Source organism: Mobula birostris, chromosome 8 (assembly GCF_030028105.1).
Source record: "Mobula birostris isolate sMobBir1 chromosome 8, sMobBir1.hap1, whole genome shotgun sequence".
Classification (NCBI taxonomy): Eukaryota; Metazoa; Chordata; class Chondrichthyes; order Myliobatiformes; family Myliobatidae; genus Mobula; species Mobula birostris.
Window position 1 is genome coordinate 150098511 of NC_092377.1, and position 20479 is coordinate 150118989.

A 20479-nucleotide genomic window follows, 5' to 3' on the forward strand; every position below is an offset into this window, starting at 1 on the left:
CTGGAATGTTACCTGGATTTCAGCACCTAAGTTACTGAGAAAGGTTGAACAAGTTGGGTCTTTATTCATTGGAGCGTAGAAGGTTGAGGGGGGACTTGATAGAGGTATTTAAAATTATGAGGAGGATAGATAGGTTTAACTTGACGTGGATAGGCTTTTTCCATTGAGAGTCAGGGAGATTCAAACAAGAGGGCATGAGTTGAGAGTTAGGGGGCAAAAGTTTAGGGGTAACTTGAGGGGGAACTTCTTTACTCAGAGAGTGGTAGCTGTGTGGAACGAGCTTCCAGCAGAAGTGGTAGAGGCAGGTTCGATATTATCATTTAAAGTAAAATTGGATAGCTATATGGACAAGAAAGGAATGGAGGGTTATGGGCCGAGTGCAGGTCGGTGGGACTAGGTGAGAATAAGCGTTCGGCACAGACTAGAAGGGCCGAGATGACCTGTTTCCGTGCTGTATTTGTTATATGGTTATATGGTTATAACATTCAGACTTATGATTGAGGCAATAGGGATTCCCTTAATCACAGCCTATATCATACAAATAAACTCAAGAAAGAATTATATTTCCACACTATCTCTGATGCTTTGTCGTCAATAAAGTATTTCAGAGATGTGGTCACTATGATATATCAGAAACTCAACCATCAATTTGAATTTAAAGAACATCTAAAAACAACAAAAACTGTAGGTGTTGGAAAGATGAGGTAAAAAGCAGTAAATGCTGGAAACACTCAGCAGGTCAGGTAGCATCCATGGAAGAGAAACTGAGTTAATGCTTGAAGTGTTTGACATTTTCTCTTTCTAAAAAAGAGTTATTAATTAGGTGATCTGTTTTTGGAGACATAGGGATGGTCAATGTTTCTGTCTCTGTGCTGTTTCACCAGGACTGTGTGTCAAGAGGAGAGAGCCAGTATAAAACTCCTGCTTTCACCTTCCCAATCACCTCTTTATATTGACTATCTCCTTCCACATTCTCAGCTACGATGCAGTCTTGACCCAAACACTGACTATCCCTCCAATTCCACAGATGGTGCCGGACCTACTAAGTTCCTCCATCAGTTTATTTTTGCTGCAGATTCCAGCACCAATTGTCTCGTGTGTCTTCATCTGCTTTTAGAAATTCTTTCTCATTCTTAGGCAGTCAACAGTGACTTGCTTCCAATGAAGTTTCAGAAGCCAACGTGGGCCCTAGAGATTTTGCCACTGGTTGGATAAGAGGTGCTTGGAGGTCCAATAGACAGGCATTTTGAGAGGTGCTGCACTCCTCCAGCCATTTATCTTAGCTTCCACATGCTTTAGGTGTTCAGTTCTCCCCTGAATGCTCTTTCTCCATTCTAGGTGGTAATGGTTCACAATTTGGAGGGGAGTTGCATTTTTTAAGGAGTTTTCTTTAGAAAATCTTTCTGGTCATCTATTCATCTCTGCCTATGACTTAACTAGAAATAGATTATTTCATGAGTCTCGGGTAAGGAACATGAATGATGTAATCTGTCCAATCAGGCTTGCTAAGTATAATTGCGGTCTAATTCTGAGGTCTAAGTCGGGCGGGAGGAGAAGATGACGGTGCGACGCAGCGCATGCAGCTCTCCGGTGAAATGATATCGTATTTGTAAGTAGGATGCCGTGCACAATTCTGATTTGATGGAGACAGACGTGAGAAGCACGGAGGAACATCTGGAGAAACTTCTGAAATGCCCAATTCGTTGCTGCTGCTACTGTGCGATCGAGAATCTCCGGAGGGAAGGCCCCAAAATCCTCGGCTTTGCCTGCTGCTGGCGGCCGGGGCTGGGGTCGAAGTGCTTGGCAGAGATGGTGCTCGGTGTCGGAGGGCTGGTCGGAGGCTCGAAGTTTTCGGACTACTCAGAGTCGGACTGTGGTCGTGCATGGCAGGGGGAGTTTTCTTCCTTCTCCCGTCTGCGTGAGATGTGGGACTTTCGAGAGACTTTGAACTTTTTATACCGTGCCCATGGCCTGTTCTTCATCAAGTTACGGTATTGCTTGCATTGTTGTAACTATATGTTATAATTATGCGTTTTTTGTCAGTTTTTCAGTCTTGGTCTGTCCTGTGTTTCTGTAATATCACACCGGAGGAATATTGTATCATTTCTTAATGCATGCATTACTAAATGACAATAAAAGAGGACTGCGTGTCCTCATAATCTAATCTAATCTAATCTATTTCTGAGATGTTAGCCTGGGATAGAATACTGACCATAGCTTCTTTATTCTTTCAGTGAATTTGGAGACTCTGACAGAGGTAGCATTAGAGGTATCCCTCCATTGTTTTAAAGAGGTTGATGTCAGTAGTCCAAATCCCAGAAGCATATAGAAGATCATAGGTATTAATGTTCACTTATTTATTTATCGTGATTACAGCATGGGATAGGCCCTCTGGCCCTTTGAGCTGCACCATCCAGCAAACCCCAATTTAACCCTAGCTTAATTATGGGACAATTTACAATGACCAATTAACCTACCAACCAATATGTATTCAAATTGTGGGAGGAAACCTGAGCTTCTGGAGGAAATCCATGTGGTCACAGGGAGAATGTACGAACCTCTTACAGGCAGAGATGGGAATTGAACCTGGGTCATTGGTACTGTAAAGTTTTGTGCTAACCACTATGCTACTGTGCTGCTGAGGTGCAGGATTGAGGTCTTCATCTTCAAATCTAGCTTCAGTCAAGGTAACAATGAATTTCACTTTGTTGTTAGCCTTTGCTGAGAAATGGGAAGCAACCCTTGTTCTCCAGGATTTCATCATGGAGCTTTATTGCTGGAAGACATTGTTGCATATTGGGACAACTTGGTAGAAGACCTTTCATTCACAAATGTGTATGAGGTCCCGCCTCTCAGTGGCTTCAGTGAATTAAAGAACAACAACTAGGAGATTGGTCTCCAATGTTCCCTCCAATTATTTTTGCAGCTGCATGGACCAACCATTGCTCTGAGCAGAAAATGTTTACACTACCTGAAAACTGCATGGCACTTAATTTTTTTTGTAATATGCACATCAAGCAAACACAAACTACAACTCACAACACAAATAAATGATGTCAGCCAGTCAAAACAACTGACAGGCACAATGGCAAAAGTAAAATGTTTAGACTAGATGGTGCCGGTGTTCAGTGTGTGGGTGGTTTATTAACAATGAGATACTGATTTCCATTCTGTGTTTCTTGTTACAATTTGTATCAGTATAGTAACTTGAAACACTGACAATGTAAGCATGATGAAGGTCTAAAATGTTTCAAAGTAAAGATTGTGGTACATTTATTAATTAGAAAATTTATGGATGATATTTATTAACATGATTAATTACAGGGTAGCATATCACAATTATATAGACAGATTTAAAAATTATAGTATCATAGTTTCAGAATTATATTAACATAATTTCAAAATTATATTAACATTATACAAAAGAAAATTCTAGCTGCACAGCAACAAAGGCTATGTGAGCAGGAGCATTTCAATTACTGCATAGCTGTGCACCCAACCAGTGTTAGTCTCCAAATGTATATATACACTAGCATCACCTGCATATTCTAGCTTAACTACCTTTAGAATTATTGACTGAAAACTACAGGGATAGCTTCAAATTGGTGTCGTAGAATCTTTTGTGCCAATCTTGGATATCAGACATGCCTAAGTATTACATCTTGTCAAACTGTACAGCAATTTCTCTCATTTGTTTAACTTTTCCCTCCCCTAACAGGTCTTACAAATATACATGAGTCTCAATATTAAATGCAAACCTGTACATTTTTGTAATGTTGATAAATGAAACTCTATTGATCCACATCAGCCGTCGTTGGTCTATACTGTTGTGTAACCATAAGTTCAGATTCTAAAAGTCCTTGAGCTGGATTTGAGTTGTGCCAAAGGCAGGGTTGCTACCAAAGGGGCCACAACAGATTTGATAACATGTTTTTAAGTTCATTTTTGGCATCTAGGCATCGCCAACAAGACCAACATTTACTGCCTATCTCTAACTGTCCTTAAGAAGGTGACAATGAGCTAGTTTTTTTGTTTCCAGCCTTTCACCTAAGAGTAGATGATAATGCCCTGAAGAAATAGTGGGTTACAATCTCACCCTGCCTTTCACAGGGACAAGAGGATAACGTCACCTTCAGTCTTTCCTGCCATTGACTGAGATCATGACTGTGGTATTAATCCATGTACCCACCTTCGCCCCTTTCATTGACAATTTAACAATTGCAAATGCTGGAAAGCCAAAATAAAAACAGAAAATGATAGACAGATCTGATGGAATCTCTGGACAAACTCTTGGTGCTGGAACACATGTAGTGACACTTGCAAGCTGTCCCCAGCACATCCTTGGGTGTATTGGTTGTTAACACAAATGATCCATTTCACTGTATGTTTCAATGTACATGTGGCAAATATATATGAATCTGTAAAGTTAGCATTTTAGATCGAAGACCATTCACCACATGAAAGAACTGGATTAGACAATATGTCTTATGAGGAAAGACTGAATAAGCTAGGGCTTTTCTTTTTGGAGTGAAGGGGGATGAGTGGTGATTTGATAGAGATACAGTATATAAGGTCATAAGAGGCATTGATAGAATGGCCACCTGGACCTTTGTCCCAGGGCAGAAATGGCTAATATGAAGGAGCCGCATTTTAAGGTGACTGGAAATTTCAGCTCCAGTGTTACAAAATTATCAAGGGATAAAGCGTAAAATTTTAAATCATGCAGGTTTCTTTTACACAGACCATGCTGGATGTACGGAATGCGCTGCCCGGGGTGGTGGTAGAGCAAATACATTAAAGACTTTTGGATAGGCATATGAATGATGGAAAAATGGAGTGTTATTTAGGAGGGAAGGATTAGATTGATCCTGGAGCAGGTTAAAAAGTTGGCACAACATCCTGGACCAAAAGGATGTGTACTTCCTGTTCTATGTTGTTCTATGTTGCTATACTGTTCCATGTTCAATGAAAGTTTCTGATCCCAGGCCCAAAATGTTAATGATTCCACAAATACTGCCTGACTTGGTGAGTGCTTCCACCATTCTCAGTTCTGTATTTTACCATCATTAGTAGCTAATGCCAACAATTAATCCCATACAGTTTCAAACTTTTGACAACCTCTGCACAAAGTAATTATTTCACTAATGACTTAAATATTGCCCTATGTTGCCTGATAATTTTATAGCACTAGAGCTGGAATTTCAGTTTTCAAACAAAGATTATCTGTGTTTCTCCTCAACAAACAACACCACAAACCAAATCAGGGACACAGAAATCAAATATTTCAAACATTCCCTTTCCCAAACAATTTGTCAGAATGTTACATGTTTCACCCTTCTAAATTCAAGCAGATGCATATGTATGTCAATAAATAGATAAAAGATTAAACACATGAAACCTGATCAACATTTCCTCATAAGACAATCAGCCCATTCGAAGTATTAGTCTAACGAAACTCTTTTAAATTGCTTCCAACACAGCAGAAATATTTAAGCAAGGAAACTAATATAATACCCAGTACTCCAGTAGTCTCACCATTGCTCTATAAAACTGAAGATTAATCTACCTACTTGCATATTCAATCCCTGTAGTAATAAACAACATTCTGTCAGCTTTGCTGATTAAATGTTGCACCTACATATGAGCTTTTTGTAAACATGAAGCTCTCAGATTCCTCTATCTCTGAGCTGTGCGGCCTTTCACCATTTTGAGAATTTTTTTAAATTCTCCTATTTCACATTTTCCCACATTAAACTCCATTTACCAGTTCTTGTGCTCTCACATTTGTAGCTTCCTTGTATTCGCTTTACAATTTACTTTCTTACCTACATTATATCATCAAATTTAGTACTTTGCTTTTTAATCTTTGAAGTGAATTTGAAATTTCCCAATCTCATGAACCTTCCTGGAATCTTAATGAACTTTTAAACTTAAAACCAATATATCAACTATCTCACTGGTCCCATTTAAGAACAAACATGAAATCTTTCTAGACCTGGAGATGCATCAATTCAGATCCATCTCTTTGCTCAGTATCACTTCATTTGATGATAATTTTCCCGAGTTTTTCCTCTCTTCTAACCTTTGATTTACAGTGATGTCTTCTAACACTCATGTTTGCGATTTTCAGAGAATGTTGAGGGGTGTGCAGTGAAGGTATGATCTCAGTGAGTATTGGGACAAGCTTTTCTCCTAATCCTCTAGTTGAGAATGAATCCCTACAAGACTTTGGTCTTTGTTTGGAATTCCATCCCTTGAAAATTAATCCATGAAACAGTCTGTTGTAGCTTTTGAATTTAAATCCCTAGATTTAACTTTAATTTAGCTAATCTGAATTTCATTTTCTCTGCCTGACTCTCTCTGGATCCTGCATTATTAACAGCTGCCATTGTAGTTGATATCAGGTCATCTGGGAACTGTCCTGAATGATGCAGTCAAATATTCCTGTGAGTGTTTCTTGCTTCAGTTTACTTGGGATTTGATTACATTTTTAATCAGAATTCCTTTTGTCAAAACCAAGAACTGTTTTTTTTACATCTTCCTGTACCTTCATCCTTTGTGTTGTTTGACAATACCAATCATCTTATTTGTCTTTTTAACTTGAATCACTGAAGGATACTGGACAGCTGTGGCAAAGCTTGAATGATATCACCTCTTACAAAGTGAAAGCAAGTGACATAGATGACGATGGGGCTTCACTTCCAAATGAGCCTTCTCTGCTCACTTTGACCATCAAAACATGGAGGAACCATCACAAAATCCCATAGCTCCCAGTGACCCTGTGATTTCAGTCTCTGAGGCTGAGGTGAGAGGATCCTTAGGAGGATGAACCCACGGAAAGCATCCAGCCCAAATGGGGTACCTGGACAAATACTAAACACAGAACACAGAACTTTGAAATTTACAGCACGTTGCAGGCAAAGTATTCATTAAGTACCTCCACTACCTCCTCAGACTCCATGCAAACGTTTCCACTATTGCACCTGATTGGTCCTATTCTCACATAGCTCTTCCTCTTGCTCTTCATGTACTTCTAGAATGCCTTGGGGTTTTCCTTAATCCTGCCCACCAAGGCCTTCTCATTGCCCCTTCTGGTTCTCCGAATTTTATTCTTAAGCTCCTTCCTAGCAACCTCGTAATTTTCTAGAGCTCTAACCATATCTAGTTTCTTGAACCTTTCATAAGCTTTTCTTCTTAACTAGATTTTCTACATTCCTTGTACACCATGGTTCTTTTTTTTAATTGCTTTTTTTTAAATACTTTATTTTCAAAATTTTCAAAAAAAAAACAATGAGATTAACAAAAACATACCAGCTCAGACATGTATAAAAAAGAAATAAGCAAAAGAAAAGACGTAACATTAGAGGGATGCCTATTGTACAAAGTGCTCAAAAATACTAAACATTAAATCTCAAATGAGGGTCATGAGAAATCAGCTGGGGGGAAATTGCACAACCGCCCCCCGGCCTCATCCAGGCGGGCAAGAAATGGATCCCAGATAGCCGAAAATTTTTTAATTGAATTGGTTCTCAAGAACCTAAGTTTCTCCATCTGTATGACTGAGATTATATCAGCTTTCCATCTCCGAAAGGAAGGGGGAGAAGGTGATTTCCATTCCCTCAAGGTAAGTCTTTTGGCAATAATCATCCCCAGCATAATAGACTGTTGTATGGCTGCAGGGAAACAAATAGTAAATTGCGAGCAGCCAAATATAGCGAGACCAGCTTCCAAGGGGAGGGATCTTTTATGGGCCTTTGAGTACCAGTCGAATATTTTGGACCAAAATCCAGTCAGTAATGGGCAAAACCAAAAGGTGTGTGACAATGTGGCTTCTGTCCCTTGGCATCTATCACACATTGGCGAGACAGAAGGGTAAATCCTGTGCAATCTAAATTTAGAGTAATGGAGACGGTGGACAACTTTAAACTGGATTAGTTGGTGCCTGCTGTTAACAGAGCAAGCCTGTATCATAGACAAACACCTATCCCAGGCAGCTTCAGATAATTCAATGCCCAACTCCTCTCTCCAGGCATCTCTAATCTTCACAGTAGAGTACACCATTGTTCCTTAACCCTACCATCCTTTCCCTGCCTCAATGGAACATACCTATGCAGAACGCCATGCAAATGTTCCCTGAACATCTGCCACATTTCTGCCATGCATTTCCCTGAGAACATCTGCTCCCAATATATGCTCCCAGGTTCCTGCCTAATAGTATCATATTTCCCCCTACCCCAATTAAATGTTTTCCCAAATTGTCTGCTCCTGTCCCTCTCCTGCGCTATGGTGAAAGAGATAAGAATTGTGGTCACTACCTCCAAAATGCTTTCCCACCAAGAGATCTGACAGCTGACCAGCTTCATTCCCCAATACCAGATCAAGTACAGCCTCTCCTCTAGTTGGCTTATCTACATATTGTGTCAAGAAACCTTCCTGAACACAACTAACAAACTCCACCCCATCTAAACCTCTGTGCTAAGGAGATGCCAATCAATATTAGGAAAGTTAAAATCTCCCATCATAACAACCCAATTATTAATATACTGTTCCAGAATCTGCCTCCCTCTATGCTTGATATCTCTGTTGCTATTGGGGGGTCTATAAAATAACACCCAGTAGAGTTATTACCTCTTTCCTGTTTCTGACTTCCACCCACACTGACTCAGTAGACCATCCCTCCATGACCTCCTCCTTTTCTGCAGCCATGACACTATCCCTAATTAGCAATGCCACACCCCACCTCTTTTGCTTCCCTCTCTGTTCTTTTTGAAACATTTAAAGCCTGGCACACTCAGCAACCATTCTTGCTCCTGAGACATGCAAGTTTCTGTGCTACAACATCATAATTTATTGTATTGATCCATGCTCCAAGTTCATCTGTCTTGTTTTAGATACTCCTTGCATTAAAATAGACACATCTCAAACCATCAGGCTGAGTCAATCTTTACTCTAACATCTGCCTATCCTTCCGCACAAACTCCCCACAAGCCATCTCTACCTGTGCTCCAACCTCCTCATCCTCTACCTCTTCACTTCGGTTCCCAAACCTCTGCAAATCTAGTTTAAACCCTCCCCAATAGCATTAGCAAACCACCCTCCTAGGATATTGGTTTCCCTCCGGTTCAGGTGCAACCCTTCCCGCTTGTACAGGTCACCCCTCCAATGCCATATTTAAGTACACCGATGACTGTGGTTGGCCGAAACAAAGTTGGTGACAAAACAGCATGGAGGAGGGAGATTGAAAATCTGGCTGAGTTGTGCCACAATGACCACCTCTTACTCACTGTCAGGAAGACCAAAGAGCTGATTATTGACTTCAGGAGGAGGAAACCAGAGGTCCATGAGCCAGTACACTTTGGAGGATTAGAGGTCATCAACTTTAAATTCCTCCACGCTATCATTTCAGAGGACCTGTCCTATCCCCACCATGTAAGTGCAATTATGAAGAAAACACGGCAGTGTCTTTACTTCTTTAGAAGTTTGTGAAGGTTTGGCATGATGCCTAAAACCTTGACAAACTTCTATAGAGGTTTGTTGGAGAGTTTATTGACTGGCTGCATTCCAGCATGGTATGAAAACACCAATGCCCTTGAATGAAAAATCCTACAAAAAGTAGTGCATATGGTCCTGTCCATCACGTGTATAGCCCTCCCCACTATTAAGCACATCTACGTGGTGTATTGTCGCAGGAAAGCATCGTCCAACATCAGGGACCCCACCCACCCAGGTCGTGCTTTCTTCTTGATGCTACCATTAGGAAGAAGGTACAGGAGCCTCAGGACTCACACCACCATGTTTGTGAACAGTTCTTATCCCTCCACCATCAGGCTCTTGAGCCAGAGGATATAACATCACTCAATTTCACTTGCCCCATCATTGAACAGTTCTCACAACCTATGGATTCACTTTCAAGGTCTCTTCATCTCAAGTTCTCGGTATCTATTGTTTATTTATTATTTTTATTATTATTGTTATTACTATCTGGTATTTGCACAGTTTGGTATCTTTTGCATACTGGTTGTCTTGTTGGGTGCAGTCTTCCACTGATTCTATTATGGCTATTGAATTTACCGAGTATGCCCACAACAAAATAAATCTCGGGGTTATATATGGTGACATATAAGTACTTGGGTAATAAATTTACTCCCTACCTTGATCTTATTCAAGCAAGTCTTTACACGTATGGCTAGATAATGAATTACATCATGTCATTAAAATATGAGAGAAATACCAGAGGCAATCCACTTTCTGACCTGAACTATTAGTGAACATTTAAGACCATGTCCATAAGACACTGGGGAAGAATTAGACCACATGGCCCATCGAGTCTGCTTCCCCATTCCATCATGGCTTATTTATTATCCCTCTCAACCCTATTCTCCTGCCTTCTCCCTATAACCTTTGACAGTCTGACTATTCAAGAACCTACCAACCGCTGCTTTAAATATACACTAAACCATCCTAAACATGCAATCTGTTCCAATCCTCCCCCCCCCCCACCCCATTATCAGTGCACAGTGGCCAGAGTGTATACGTATGCACGGTGTTGACACTGCCACCCACTGTTTCTGCTCCAGGTCACACACCCTCTGGTTTGGAAATATATCGCTGAAACTTTATCCCCAGGAGCACTACGGATATACCTTTGCTAGAAAGGCTGTGCCTGTTCAAGGAAAACACTCACCATTACCTTCTCAAGGACAGTGAGGGAGGGGGATGAGTAGTGGTCTTACCAGTGATCCCACAAATTAGAAAGACAATAGGAACAGGAAAGTATTGGAGTAAGAAAGGCAAGTGAGGTCATGAAGCAGCTATCAGCAAAATAACATGAGCAGTCTCTGCTTTTTTGTGCACTGAAGTTATGATTATTTTGGAAGAAAATGGTGAAGAAAATTTGTATTGTTGCCAAAATAAATATTGTTCTGTCAGACTTCTGGTTGACATCTGTTTTTGTCCTTTGAAAAGTGGAGGGTAGTTGTGACTGATGGCCCTGAAAAGCTTTCAGTTCCTTTGCATTTTGTGCTCTCGATATACTGCCCCTTTCAACTTTTGCAGTATCACCCCTTGTTTTGAGAACAGTCCAAGTACATGATAGTCTCAAAGGCAAGGGCTTGCTGTCCTTCACTTAGTCTGACCATGGGGATATAGGTCAAGCCAGGGCCCTCCCATAGACCAGATGGCCGAGATTAACAACACTGCCTTCTGGGAAATGTTGAGAGGAGTTAAGGTCAGGCTGTTGGTAAATGTGTCCAATCAGAAATCAATCATTGCAGGCTACAATCTTCTCTTGAGAAGCTACCTCACTGAGTACAGGATGGGTGTGTGTGAGATTATTGTGCAGGAGAGCCATGTGAGTAGGATGTCAGTGGAGTTGAATAAGGAGGGATGGAGGGTGGAGAGACGAGGGAGGAAAGAAAACATAACCAGACTTCAATCTCACAGGAGCTGATCATAATGGAGGATTGCGGCACAGCTAGTTTAAAAACATCTCAACAAAGAAACATTTTCCACATGATCAAGAATAACAGCATTGTTCAACCTTCTGGTGCAATAACCTGATCCAGAATCGGAATCAGAATCAGGTTTATTATCACCGGCATGTGACGTGAAATCTGTTAGCTTAGCAGCAGCAGTTCAATGCAATACATAATCCAGCAGAGACAGAAAAATATAGTAATAATAAATAATATAAAACATAATAATAAATAAACAAGTAAATCACACATATTGAATAGATTATTTTAAAATGTGCAAAAACAGAAATACTGTATATTATAAAGGTGAGGTAGTGTCCAAAGCTTCAAAGTCCATTCAGGAATCGGATGGCAGAGGAGAAGAAGCTGTTCCTGAATCACTGAGTGTGTGCCTTCAGGCTTCTGTATCTCCTACCTGATGGTAACAGTGCGAAAAGGGCATGCCCTGGGTGCTGGAGGTCCTTAATAATGGACGCTGCCTTTCTGAGACACTGCTCCCTAAAGATGTCCTGGGTACTTTGTAGGCCAGTGCCCAAGATGGAGCTGACTAGATTTACAACCTTCTGCAGGTTCTTTCAGTCCTGTGCAGTAGCCCCTCCATACCAGACAGTGATGCAGCCTGTCAGAATGCTCTCCACAGTACAACTATAGAAGTTTTTGAGTGTATTTGTTGACATGCCAAATCTCTTCAAACTCCTCATAAAGTATAGCTGTTGTCTTGCCTTCTTTATGACTACATCAATGTGTTGGGACTAGGTTAGATCCTCAGAGATCTTGACACCCAGGAACTTGAAGCTGCTCACTCTCTCCACTTCTGATCCCTCTATGAGGATTGGTATGTGTTCCTTTGTCTTACCCTTCCTGAAGTCCACATTCAGCTTTTTCATCTTACTCACGTTGAGTGCCAGGTTATTGCTGCGGCACCATTCCACTAGTTGGCATATCTCACTCCTGTACACCCTTTCGTCACCACCTGAGATTCTACCAACAATGGTTGTATCGTCAGCAAATTTGTAGATGGTACTTGAGCTATGCCTAGCCACACAGTCATGTGTATACAGAGAGTAGAGCAGTGGGCTAAGCACACACCCCTGAGGTGCACCAGTGTTGATCGTCAACGAACAGGATATGTTATCACCAATCCGCACAGACTGTGGTCTTCCGGTTAGGAAGTCGAGGATCCAATTACAGAGGGAGGTACAGAAGCCCAGGTTCTGCATTTTCTCAATCAGGATTGTGGGAATGATGACATTAAATGCTGAGCTATAGTCGATGAACAGCATCCTGGCGTAGGTGTTTGTGTTGCCTAGGTGGTCTAAAGCAGTGTAAAGAGCCATGGAGATTGAGTCTGCGGTTGACCTATTGTGACGATAGGCAAATTGCAATGGGTCCAGGTCCCTGCTGAGGCAGGAGTTCAGTCTAGTCATAACCAGCCTCTCAAAGCATTACATCACTGTCGATGTGAGTGCTACCGAGTGATAGTCGTTAAGGCAGCTCAAATTATTCTTGTTTGGCACTGGTATAATTGTTGCCTTTTTGAAGCAAGTGGGAACTTCTGCCCATAGCAGTGAAAGGTTGAAAATGTCCTTGAATACTCCCGCTAGTTGGTTGGCGCAGGTTTTCAGAGCCTTAGCAGGTACTCCATCAGGACCTTCCGCCTTGCGAGGGTTCACTCTCTTTAGAGACAGTCTAACATCGGCCTCTGAGACAGAGATCACAGGGTCATCAGGTGCAGCAGAGATCTTCACAGCTGTAGTTGTGTTCTCCCTTCCAAAGTGTGCATAGGAGGCGTTGAGTTCATCTGGTAGTGAAACATCGCTGCCATTCATACCATTGGGTTTCGCTTTGTAGGAAGTAATGTCTTTCACTCCCTGCCAGAGTTGACATGCTTCTCATATCGCCTACAACATCGTTCAAAATTGTCCCTTTGCCCTTGAAATAGCACTCCACAAATCATACTTGGTTTTCTGGTACAGGCCTGGGTTGCCAGACTTGAATGCCACAGATCTAGCCTTCAGCAGACGATGTACCTCCTGGTTCATCCATGGCTTTTGGTTTGGGAATGTACAGTAAGTCTTTGTAGGGACACACTCATCCACACAGATTTTAATGAAGTCAGTAACAACTGCAGTATACTTATCCAGATTGAAAGATGAATCCCTGAATACAGTCCAGTCAACCGATTCAAAGCAGTCCTGTAGGCGCTCCTGTGCTCCCCTTGTCCATACCTTCTTGGTCCTCACTACTGGTACTGCAGTCTTCAGTCTCTGCCTATACTCAGGGAGTTGGAAGTACAGCTAGGTGATCAGACTTCCCAAAGTGAGGGCATGGAATAGCCCGGTAGGCATTCTTGATGGTGGTGTAGCAATGGTCCAGTGTGTTGTTTCCTCTGGTATTGCAAGTTATCTGTTGATGGTAATTGCTTAGTGATTTTTTCAGACTGGCCTTATTAAAATCTCTCAAAACGATGGTGAAGGTGTTAGGGTGCGCTGTTTTGTGCAGGTTGATCCCATTGCTCAGATCATCTAAAGCCTGTTTGACATTGGCCTGAGGTGGAATGTAAACTGCTACCAGAATGACCCCAGAGCACTCCTGTGGAAAGTAAAAAGGACAACACTTTACTGCTAGATATTGCAGGTCTGGTGAGCAGAACTGGGACAGCACTGATATATTTGTGCACCGAAAAAAAGTTGATCATGAGGCATACTCCTCCACCTCCGCTTTTAAGAGAATCTATAGATCTATCCTGACAGTGTATAGTAAACCTGTCGATCTGAATTGCTGCATCTGGTATGGAATGGGTTAACCAGGATTCGGTGAAACAAAGGACACACACAGTCCTAATGTCCCTCTGATTCAGCATCCTGGCTCTGAGATCATCAATTTTCTTCACCAGAGACTGCACGTTTGCCAGCAAGATCGTCAGTTTAGGGAGTTTAAAACCCCGTTTCCTTAAACATACTTGTTATCCTGATCTTCGCCCACGCTTTCTCTGAGGTGTTCTCCATGGGCCCTTCCGACCACAGACCGTGTTGTTTCCGTCGGTTTTAAGCAAGCGATAGTTCATTTAAACGCATTAAGACATCTTTGTTGACTGTACTGATCTTGAAAGCAGTTGTGCTTTTTAGCTGTAACAGGCTGACACGGGAATATTTAATCGTATCCATTCAGTGTACTGCTACTACTCAAGTCGCAACTAGGCGCTCCGGAAGTACGGAAATCCAGTGATGCACAATACATTTTCAGAGGAAGCCCCGAAGAGAACGATGACAAAAGTGTTTCACTTGCTTTAGAGCAGGGCTTCCCAATATTTTTTATGCCGTGGACCAGTCACATTAAGGCAGGGGTCCATGGACTCCTGCTTTAGAGCATAACAATGAAAAGAATATAAATCACATTCATCACTCCCCCTGCTCTTGCTTTCTCTAATCAAAAACAAAACTGAAAATGCTGGAAATTAAATACAAATAAAAAAAATTAAAAATAATAACAGACTTAACGGATCCAGCAACATCCATGGAAGGAGAAGTAGTTCAGTTGCTACCCGACCTGCTGAGTCCTTCCACAATGTTCTATTTTTATTTCTGGATGACTGTCATCTGGTGCATTTGAACACGCATCAGAATGTCTTCATCACCTTATCTGGAAAATTATTCTAATCATCGTTTATTCTTTAAGCTACTTAAATTCTTCACAGTACCCATTTTAATTTTAACCTTTTGACTTTAATGTAATTTCATTCTTTTCTGTTTTATTTTGCAATTCTAATTTGGCTCTGCCTTCATGTTTTATAAGTTTGAATAACATCCTTTCCCCTATGATTACATTTTAAAGTTCATATCTTTGTGTGATTTATCACAGTTTCCTTTGGAACAAACTTGATTAATATTCCAATTTAGAATGGAATTTCAGAAGCTTCAATTCATATTCTAAGTTCTAGAAATGTATTAGTCAAATTGGCATTTTTTCTTTATTCCTGTAAAGTTTGTAGTTTTCTTTTAATTTTAATTTGTCAGCTTGTTACTGATTCAGATTGCTGTTTGAAAACTTGAAATGTTTGCACCATACATTCTTGGCAACACTAGGAACAAATACTTCCACCTCCATAATATAACCTGACCCTTCCCTTGCCTGAATGCATCTGCTGCTAAAATGTTTGTCCATTTTGTCCACTTTCTAAAATTTGTCTGCATTACTCTTTCCTACTCTGAGGCATTCCCTAAAATTAAACTCCATTATCAAACTTCTTGCATCCCATTTCTCGAGTATTGTGCACAGAAGAGTGCAGCACAGTGCAGGAACAAACTCTTCGGCCCACGGTATCTCCATTGAACATGATGCCAGATTAAGCTCAGAATCAGAATCGGAGTCTGGTTTATTATCGCAAACATATGTTGTGAAATTGTAAACAGAAGAGTTTCTGCTGATGCTGGAAATCCAGAGCAACACACACAAAATGCTGGAGGAATTCAGCAGGTCAGGCAGCATCCATGGAAAGGAATAAACAACTGATGTTTCAGGCCGAGACCTTTCAATGGGACTGGAAAGGAAGAAGCCAGAATAAGTTGGTGGGGGGAAGGGCAGAAGTACAAGCTAGAAGTAGATAGGTGAAGTCGGGTGGGTGGGGGAGGGGGTGGCACAAGAAGCGGGGTGCTGGGAGACGACAGGTGGAAAAGGTAAAGGGCCAAAGAAGAAGGGGGAATCTGATAGGAGAGGAGAGTGGACCATGGGTTTCATTAGTTTCAATACCATTAGTTTCAATATAATTATGGAGAAAGATATAACTGGACCCAGGGTTGAGATTTTTGATTGGAGAAAGGCTAACTTTGAGGAGATGCGAAAGGATTTAGAAGGAGTGGATTGGGACAATTTGTTTATGGGAAGGATGTAATAGAGAAATGGAGGTCATTTAAAGGTACAGGATCTTTATGTTCCTGTTAGGTTGAAAGGAAAGGTCAAAAGTTTGAGAGAGCCATGGTTTTCAAGGGATATTGGAAACCTGGTTCGGAAAAAGAGAGGGATCTACAATAAATACAGGCAGCTTGGAGTAAATGAGGTGCTCAAGGAATATAAAGAATATAAAAAGAATCTTAAGAAAGAAATTAGAAAAGCTAAAAGAAGATACAAGGCTGCTTTTGGCAAGTAAGGTGAAAATAAATCCAAAGGGCTTCTACAGTTATATTAATAGCAAAAGGATAGTGAGGGATAAAATTGATCCCTTAGAGAATCAGAGTGGATGGCTATGTGTGGAGCCAAAAGAGATGGGGGGAGATTTTGAACAATTTCTTTTCTTCAGTATTCACTAAGGAGAAGGATATTGAATCGTGTAAGGTAAAGGAGACAAGAAGGGTAGTTATGGAAGGTATGACGATTAAAGAAGAGGAAATACTGGCGCTTTTAAGGAATGGAGGGTTGTGGGCCGAGCGCAGGTCGGTGGGACTAGGTGAGAGTAAGAGTTCGGCACAGACCAGAAGGGCCAAGATGGCCTGTTTCTGTGCTGTAATTGTTATATGGTTATACAAAAGAGGGGCCCCGAGGGGAAGGTAATAGGCAGGTGAGAAGAGGCAAGAGAGGAGCCAGAATTTGGAATGGAAGAAGAGGGAAGGGGGATGGGGAAGATTATCAGAAGTTAGAGAAATTGATGTTCATGCCATCGGGTTGGAGGCTACCAAAACAGAACATAAGGTGTTGCTCCTCTGACCTGAGATTGGCCTCATTGTGGTGGTAGAGGAGGCCATGAACGGACATGTCGGAATGGCGATGAGGATTGGAATTAAAATGGTTGATTATTGGGAAATCCTGCTTGTTAAGGATGGAGAGAAGGTCCAACAAAGTGGACCCCCAGTTTACGTCGGGTCTTACCAATGTAGAAGTGGCCACATCGGGAGCACCGGATAAAGTAGGCGGGCCCAACAGGCACAGGTGAAGTTTTGCCTCACTTGGAAGGACTGTTTGGGGCCCTGAATGGAGGTGAGGGAGGAGGTGAACTGGCAAGTGTAGCACTTCTTCCACTTTCAGAGATAAGAGCCAGGAGGGAGATTAGTGGGAGGGATGATTGGACAAGAGAATCACAGAAAGATTCCTGAGGAAAGTGGAGAGTTGGAGGGGGGAGGTAAAGGTATGTTTGATAGTAGGATCCTGTTGAAGATGGCAAAAGTTGCAGGGGGTGATGTTGTAGAGATAGAGGCTCATGGGACAGTAGGTAAGGACAAGAGGAACTTCCTCTCTGTTAAAGGAGTGGGAAGATGGGATGAGGGATGATGTCTAAGAAATTTTCCTTTCCTCCACCATAAATGCTGCCCTCACCAGTATCTCTTCCATTTTTCAGGCTATATGCAATGACTTCCATGCGACTACCTGATCCTGGCACTACTCATTCCTGTGAAACTGAAAATATTCCATTAACTCCAGTGATATTTTTTCCAATGGTGTTCTTTGCCAGCTCCATAAACTCTTTCCTCAGTCTCCCTTCTTTACATCTTGGCAGTAACACCTGGGAGTAATTGGTCACATGTGGATCAACAATCTTTACCTCATTAATATTGCAAGTGGTTCTTCAGGGCATCCATATTGAGGTGGACCTTGGTACATTGAGAGATCCTGACTTACGCTTCTTCCCTTGTCTTCATACTCTGCAATGCTTTGTGCTTGTCCCATGGCTGCACAGTTGCAATAACCCTAGACCAACCCAAAGCTTGACTCACCCATTTACCTGTGCACACTTCAAATTTAGGATGTTGTAGCTTCAGTCTTCTGCTATGTTATGTCTGCGTTCCCCCTAAGCGTCCATCCCATTTACTTTTCAGCTCTGTATCCCATTAAATTGGCTGAATCATCTTTGCCTTCACATCCCTCAACATAGTTCCCCTTTTTCTGCCTTTCTGTGGTACCCAATCTTATTGTGTTTTGACTTCAGCCCAGTGCCTATTCTTCACCCCATCTCCTGAACCAAAGACGAACCAAAGATTTCAGCTATGTCATGGAAATTGGGACTAGTTTCCTTCATACGGAGTAGGATAAGTTGTAACTGAACTCAAAAGGTTTTCAACATCGTGATGGAGTAGGCAGAAAAGCCTATTCCCTCTGGTGAGTGGACTATTTACCAGAGATCACTGATTCAAATTCTACCTAGCGGGAAGAGGAAGAACATGCTCTTCACAGAATTCCTGGCACCAGGAACACTCTCCCAGAAAAGGCAGTGTGTGCCTAGTTTTTAAATGGCTATAGTAAGGTTTGGACTGATGTTGGGATAGGAACCTTTCAGAATTACTGACAAATAGCAGGAATGTGGTAACAAACGTGACCGTATTTTTCTACGAGGGGCTCAGAGGTGGAGTGATCTCCCCCTGAGAGCCGAGTTGCCATGATTTTGATCCAGTTCTTACAGCAGACAAAGCAGAAAAGCAGAGATAACCATTTTTTTTAAAAAAGGAATATGCTGAGGCAATGCTTTAAAAAGAGCCTTGTGTTGTTTATGGAGCATCATGCCGTGCAGAAAGCTTCAGGCAGAATCCTTCATTGGCACCAGAGAATGACCACTGTGTGCAACTTTTGCCTTGTCAGATGTAAACATCTGGCAGCATTCTGAATGGATGATGACAAAACCACTGACGCATGCTGAGTGCAGTAAAGCCTCATGAGCCTGGCCCTGAACCAAGTATGAAGTGGGTACAAACACAGGTAGAATAGGTTGGTTATAGGGGTTAAACCCAACAGCTTGTCACCTGAATACTTTTGGGAATTTCCTACTCCTTATATTCAAACTATGAGTCTGAATTTAATTCCAAAAGTGCACAAGGACCTAGAACCATTCAGACAAAGGGAAAGATGTTTTCTTGCTGATTTGGCAGATTTGTTTCTGCTGAGCATCCCATCATGCTGCCTACAGGCAGCCACCGTATTGCTTTAATTACTGTCTGACCACTGCCTGCATACTCTGCAGTGTGCTATTCTGAAAAGCCAAACTCCAGCACAGCACGAACAGAGCTATTGGGTGTCAGCCAACTGTACTTCACTCTTCTGACTTTAACCCACATGAGCCCAGACTGGAAGAGTTACTGCAGTAATGTCACCCATCAAATAATTGGAACCGTTTGCAGGAATCTAACATAAAGCAAACACGGCAGAAAAAAAGCATGGGATTCATTTTTTTTCTATTTTTAAGTCACTGGGTGAAACTAAGGTCTGTGATTCAGAAATGCTCAAAGGTTGAAGGTTTTGTGGTTGATGCTGTGTGTATGGAATTTCGATTAATTCGAAGCAGTATCACGAAGTATTATACGTTGCCTTATGGAATTAAATGGGCAAAGGTAGCATGAGTTGACTGGGGAACATAACACAGTAGTGAAGTTGAGACCCGCTGTAAATTGAGAGACTGCATCATTGAGCACCTCCACAATATCCACCACAAGCAGGACTTCCCAGTGGCCGATTCCCATTCCTGTTCTGACGTGTCGGTCCATGGCTTTTTCTTGTGCCTAGGTGAGGCCACCCTCAGGGTGGAGGAGCAACACCTTATATTTCACCTGGATACCCTTGAACCTGTTGGCATGAATATTGATTTCTCCTTCCAATAAAAACAAATCCCCCCCCCCTTTCCTTTATTCCCCACTCTGAATTTTAACTTCTTCTCACCTGCTTATCACATCCTCCTGGGTTCCCTCCTCCTTTCCTTTCTCCTGTGGTCCACTCCGTTCTCCCATCAGATCCTTTCCTCTCCACCATTCCTTGACCTTTCCCACCCACCTGGCTTCACCTATCACCTTCCAGCTAGCCTCCTTCCTCTCCCCCGTCTTCTTATTCTGGCATCTTCCCCCTTCCTTCCCAGTCCTGGTCTTGGCTCTTGATTACCCATTCATTTTCATTGATGCTGCCTGATCTGCTGAGTTCCTCCAGCATTTTGTGTGTGCTGCTTTGGGTTTCCAGCAACTGCAGACTTTCCTGTGTTTAAAATAGACATTGCAATAGCTCCTCAAACAATCCAACAGACGCTTAGCGTCTGAGCA

General features: G+C 41.9%; 1 protein-coding gene across 4 annotated transcripts in view; it reads left to right on the forward strand.

The window, feature by feature from the left end:
- Positions 1 to 20479, forward strand: part of LOC140201838 (anthrax toxin receptor 1-like) — a 281124-nt gene that overhangs the window by 236266 nt on the left and 24379 nt on the right. The window contains exon 18 of one of the 4 annotated variants that reach the window (XM_072266547.1): positions 1618 to 2156. The exons of 2 other annotated variants lie outside the window; for them this stretch is intronic. In XM_072266547.1, the coding sequence (XP_072122648.1) occupies positions 1618 to 2025 (408 nt within the window). In that variant the 3' untranslated portion in view covers positions 2026 to 2156. Of the gene's footprint in view, positions 1 to 1533; positions 1592 to 1617; positions 2157 to 20479 lie in introns of those variants that run through there. One more of the 4 variants, XM_072266552.1, reaches the window with a different exon arrangement.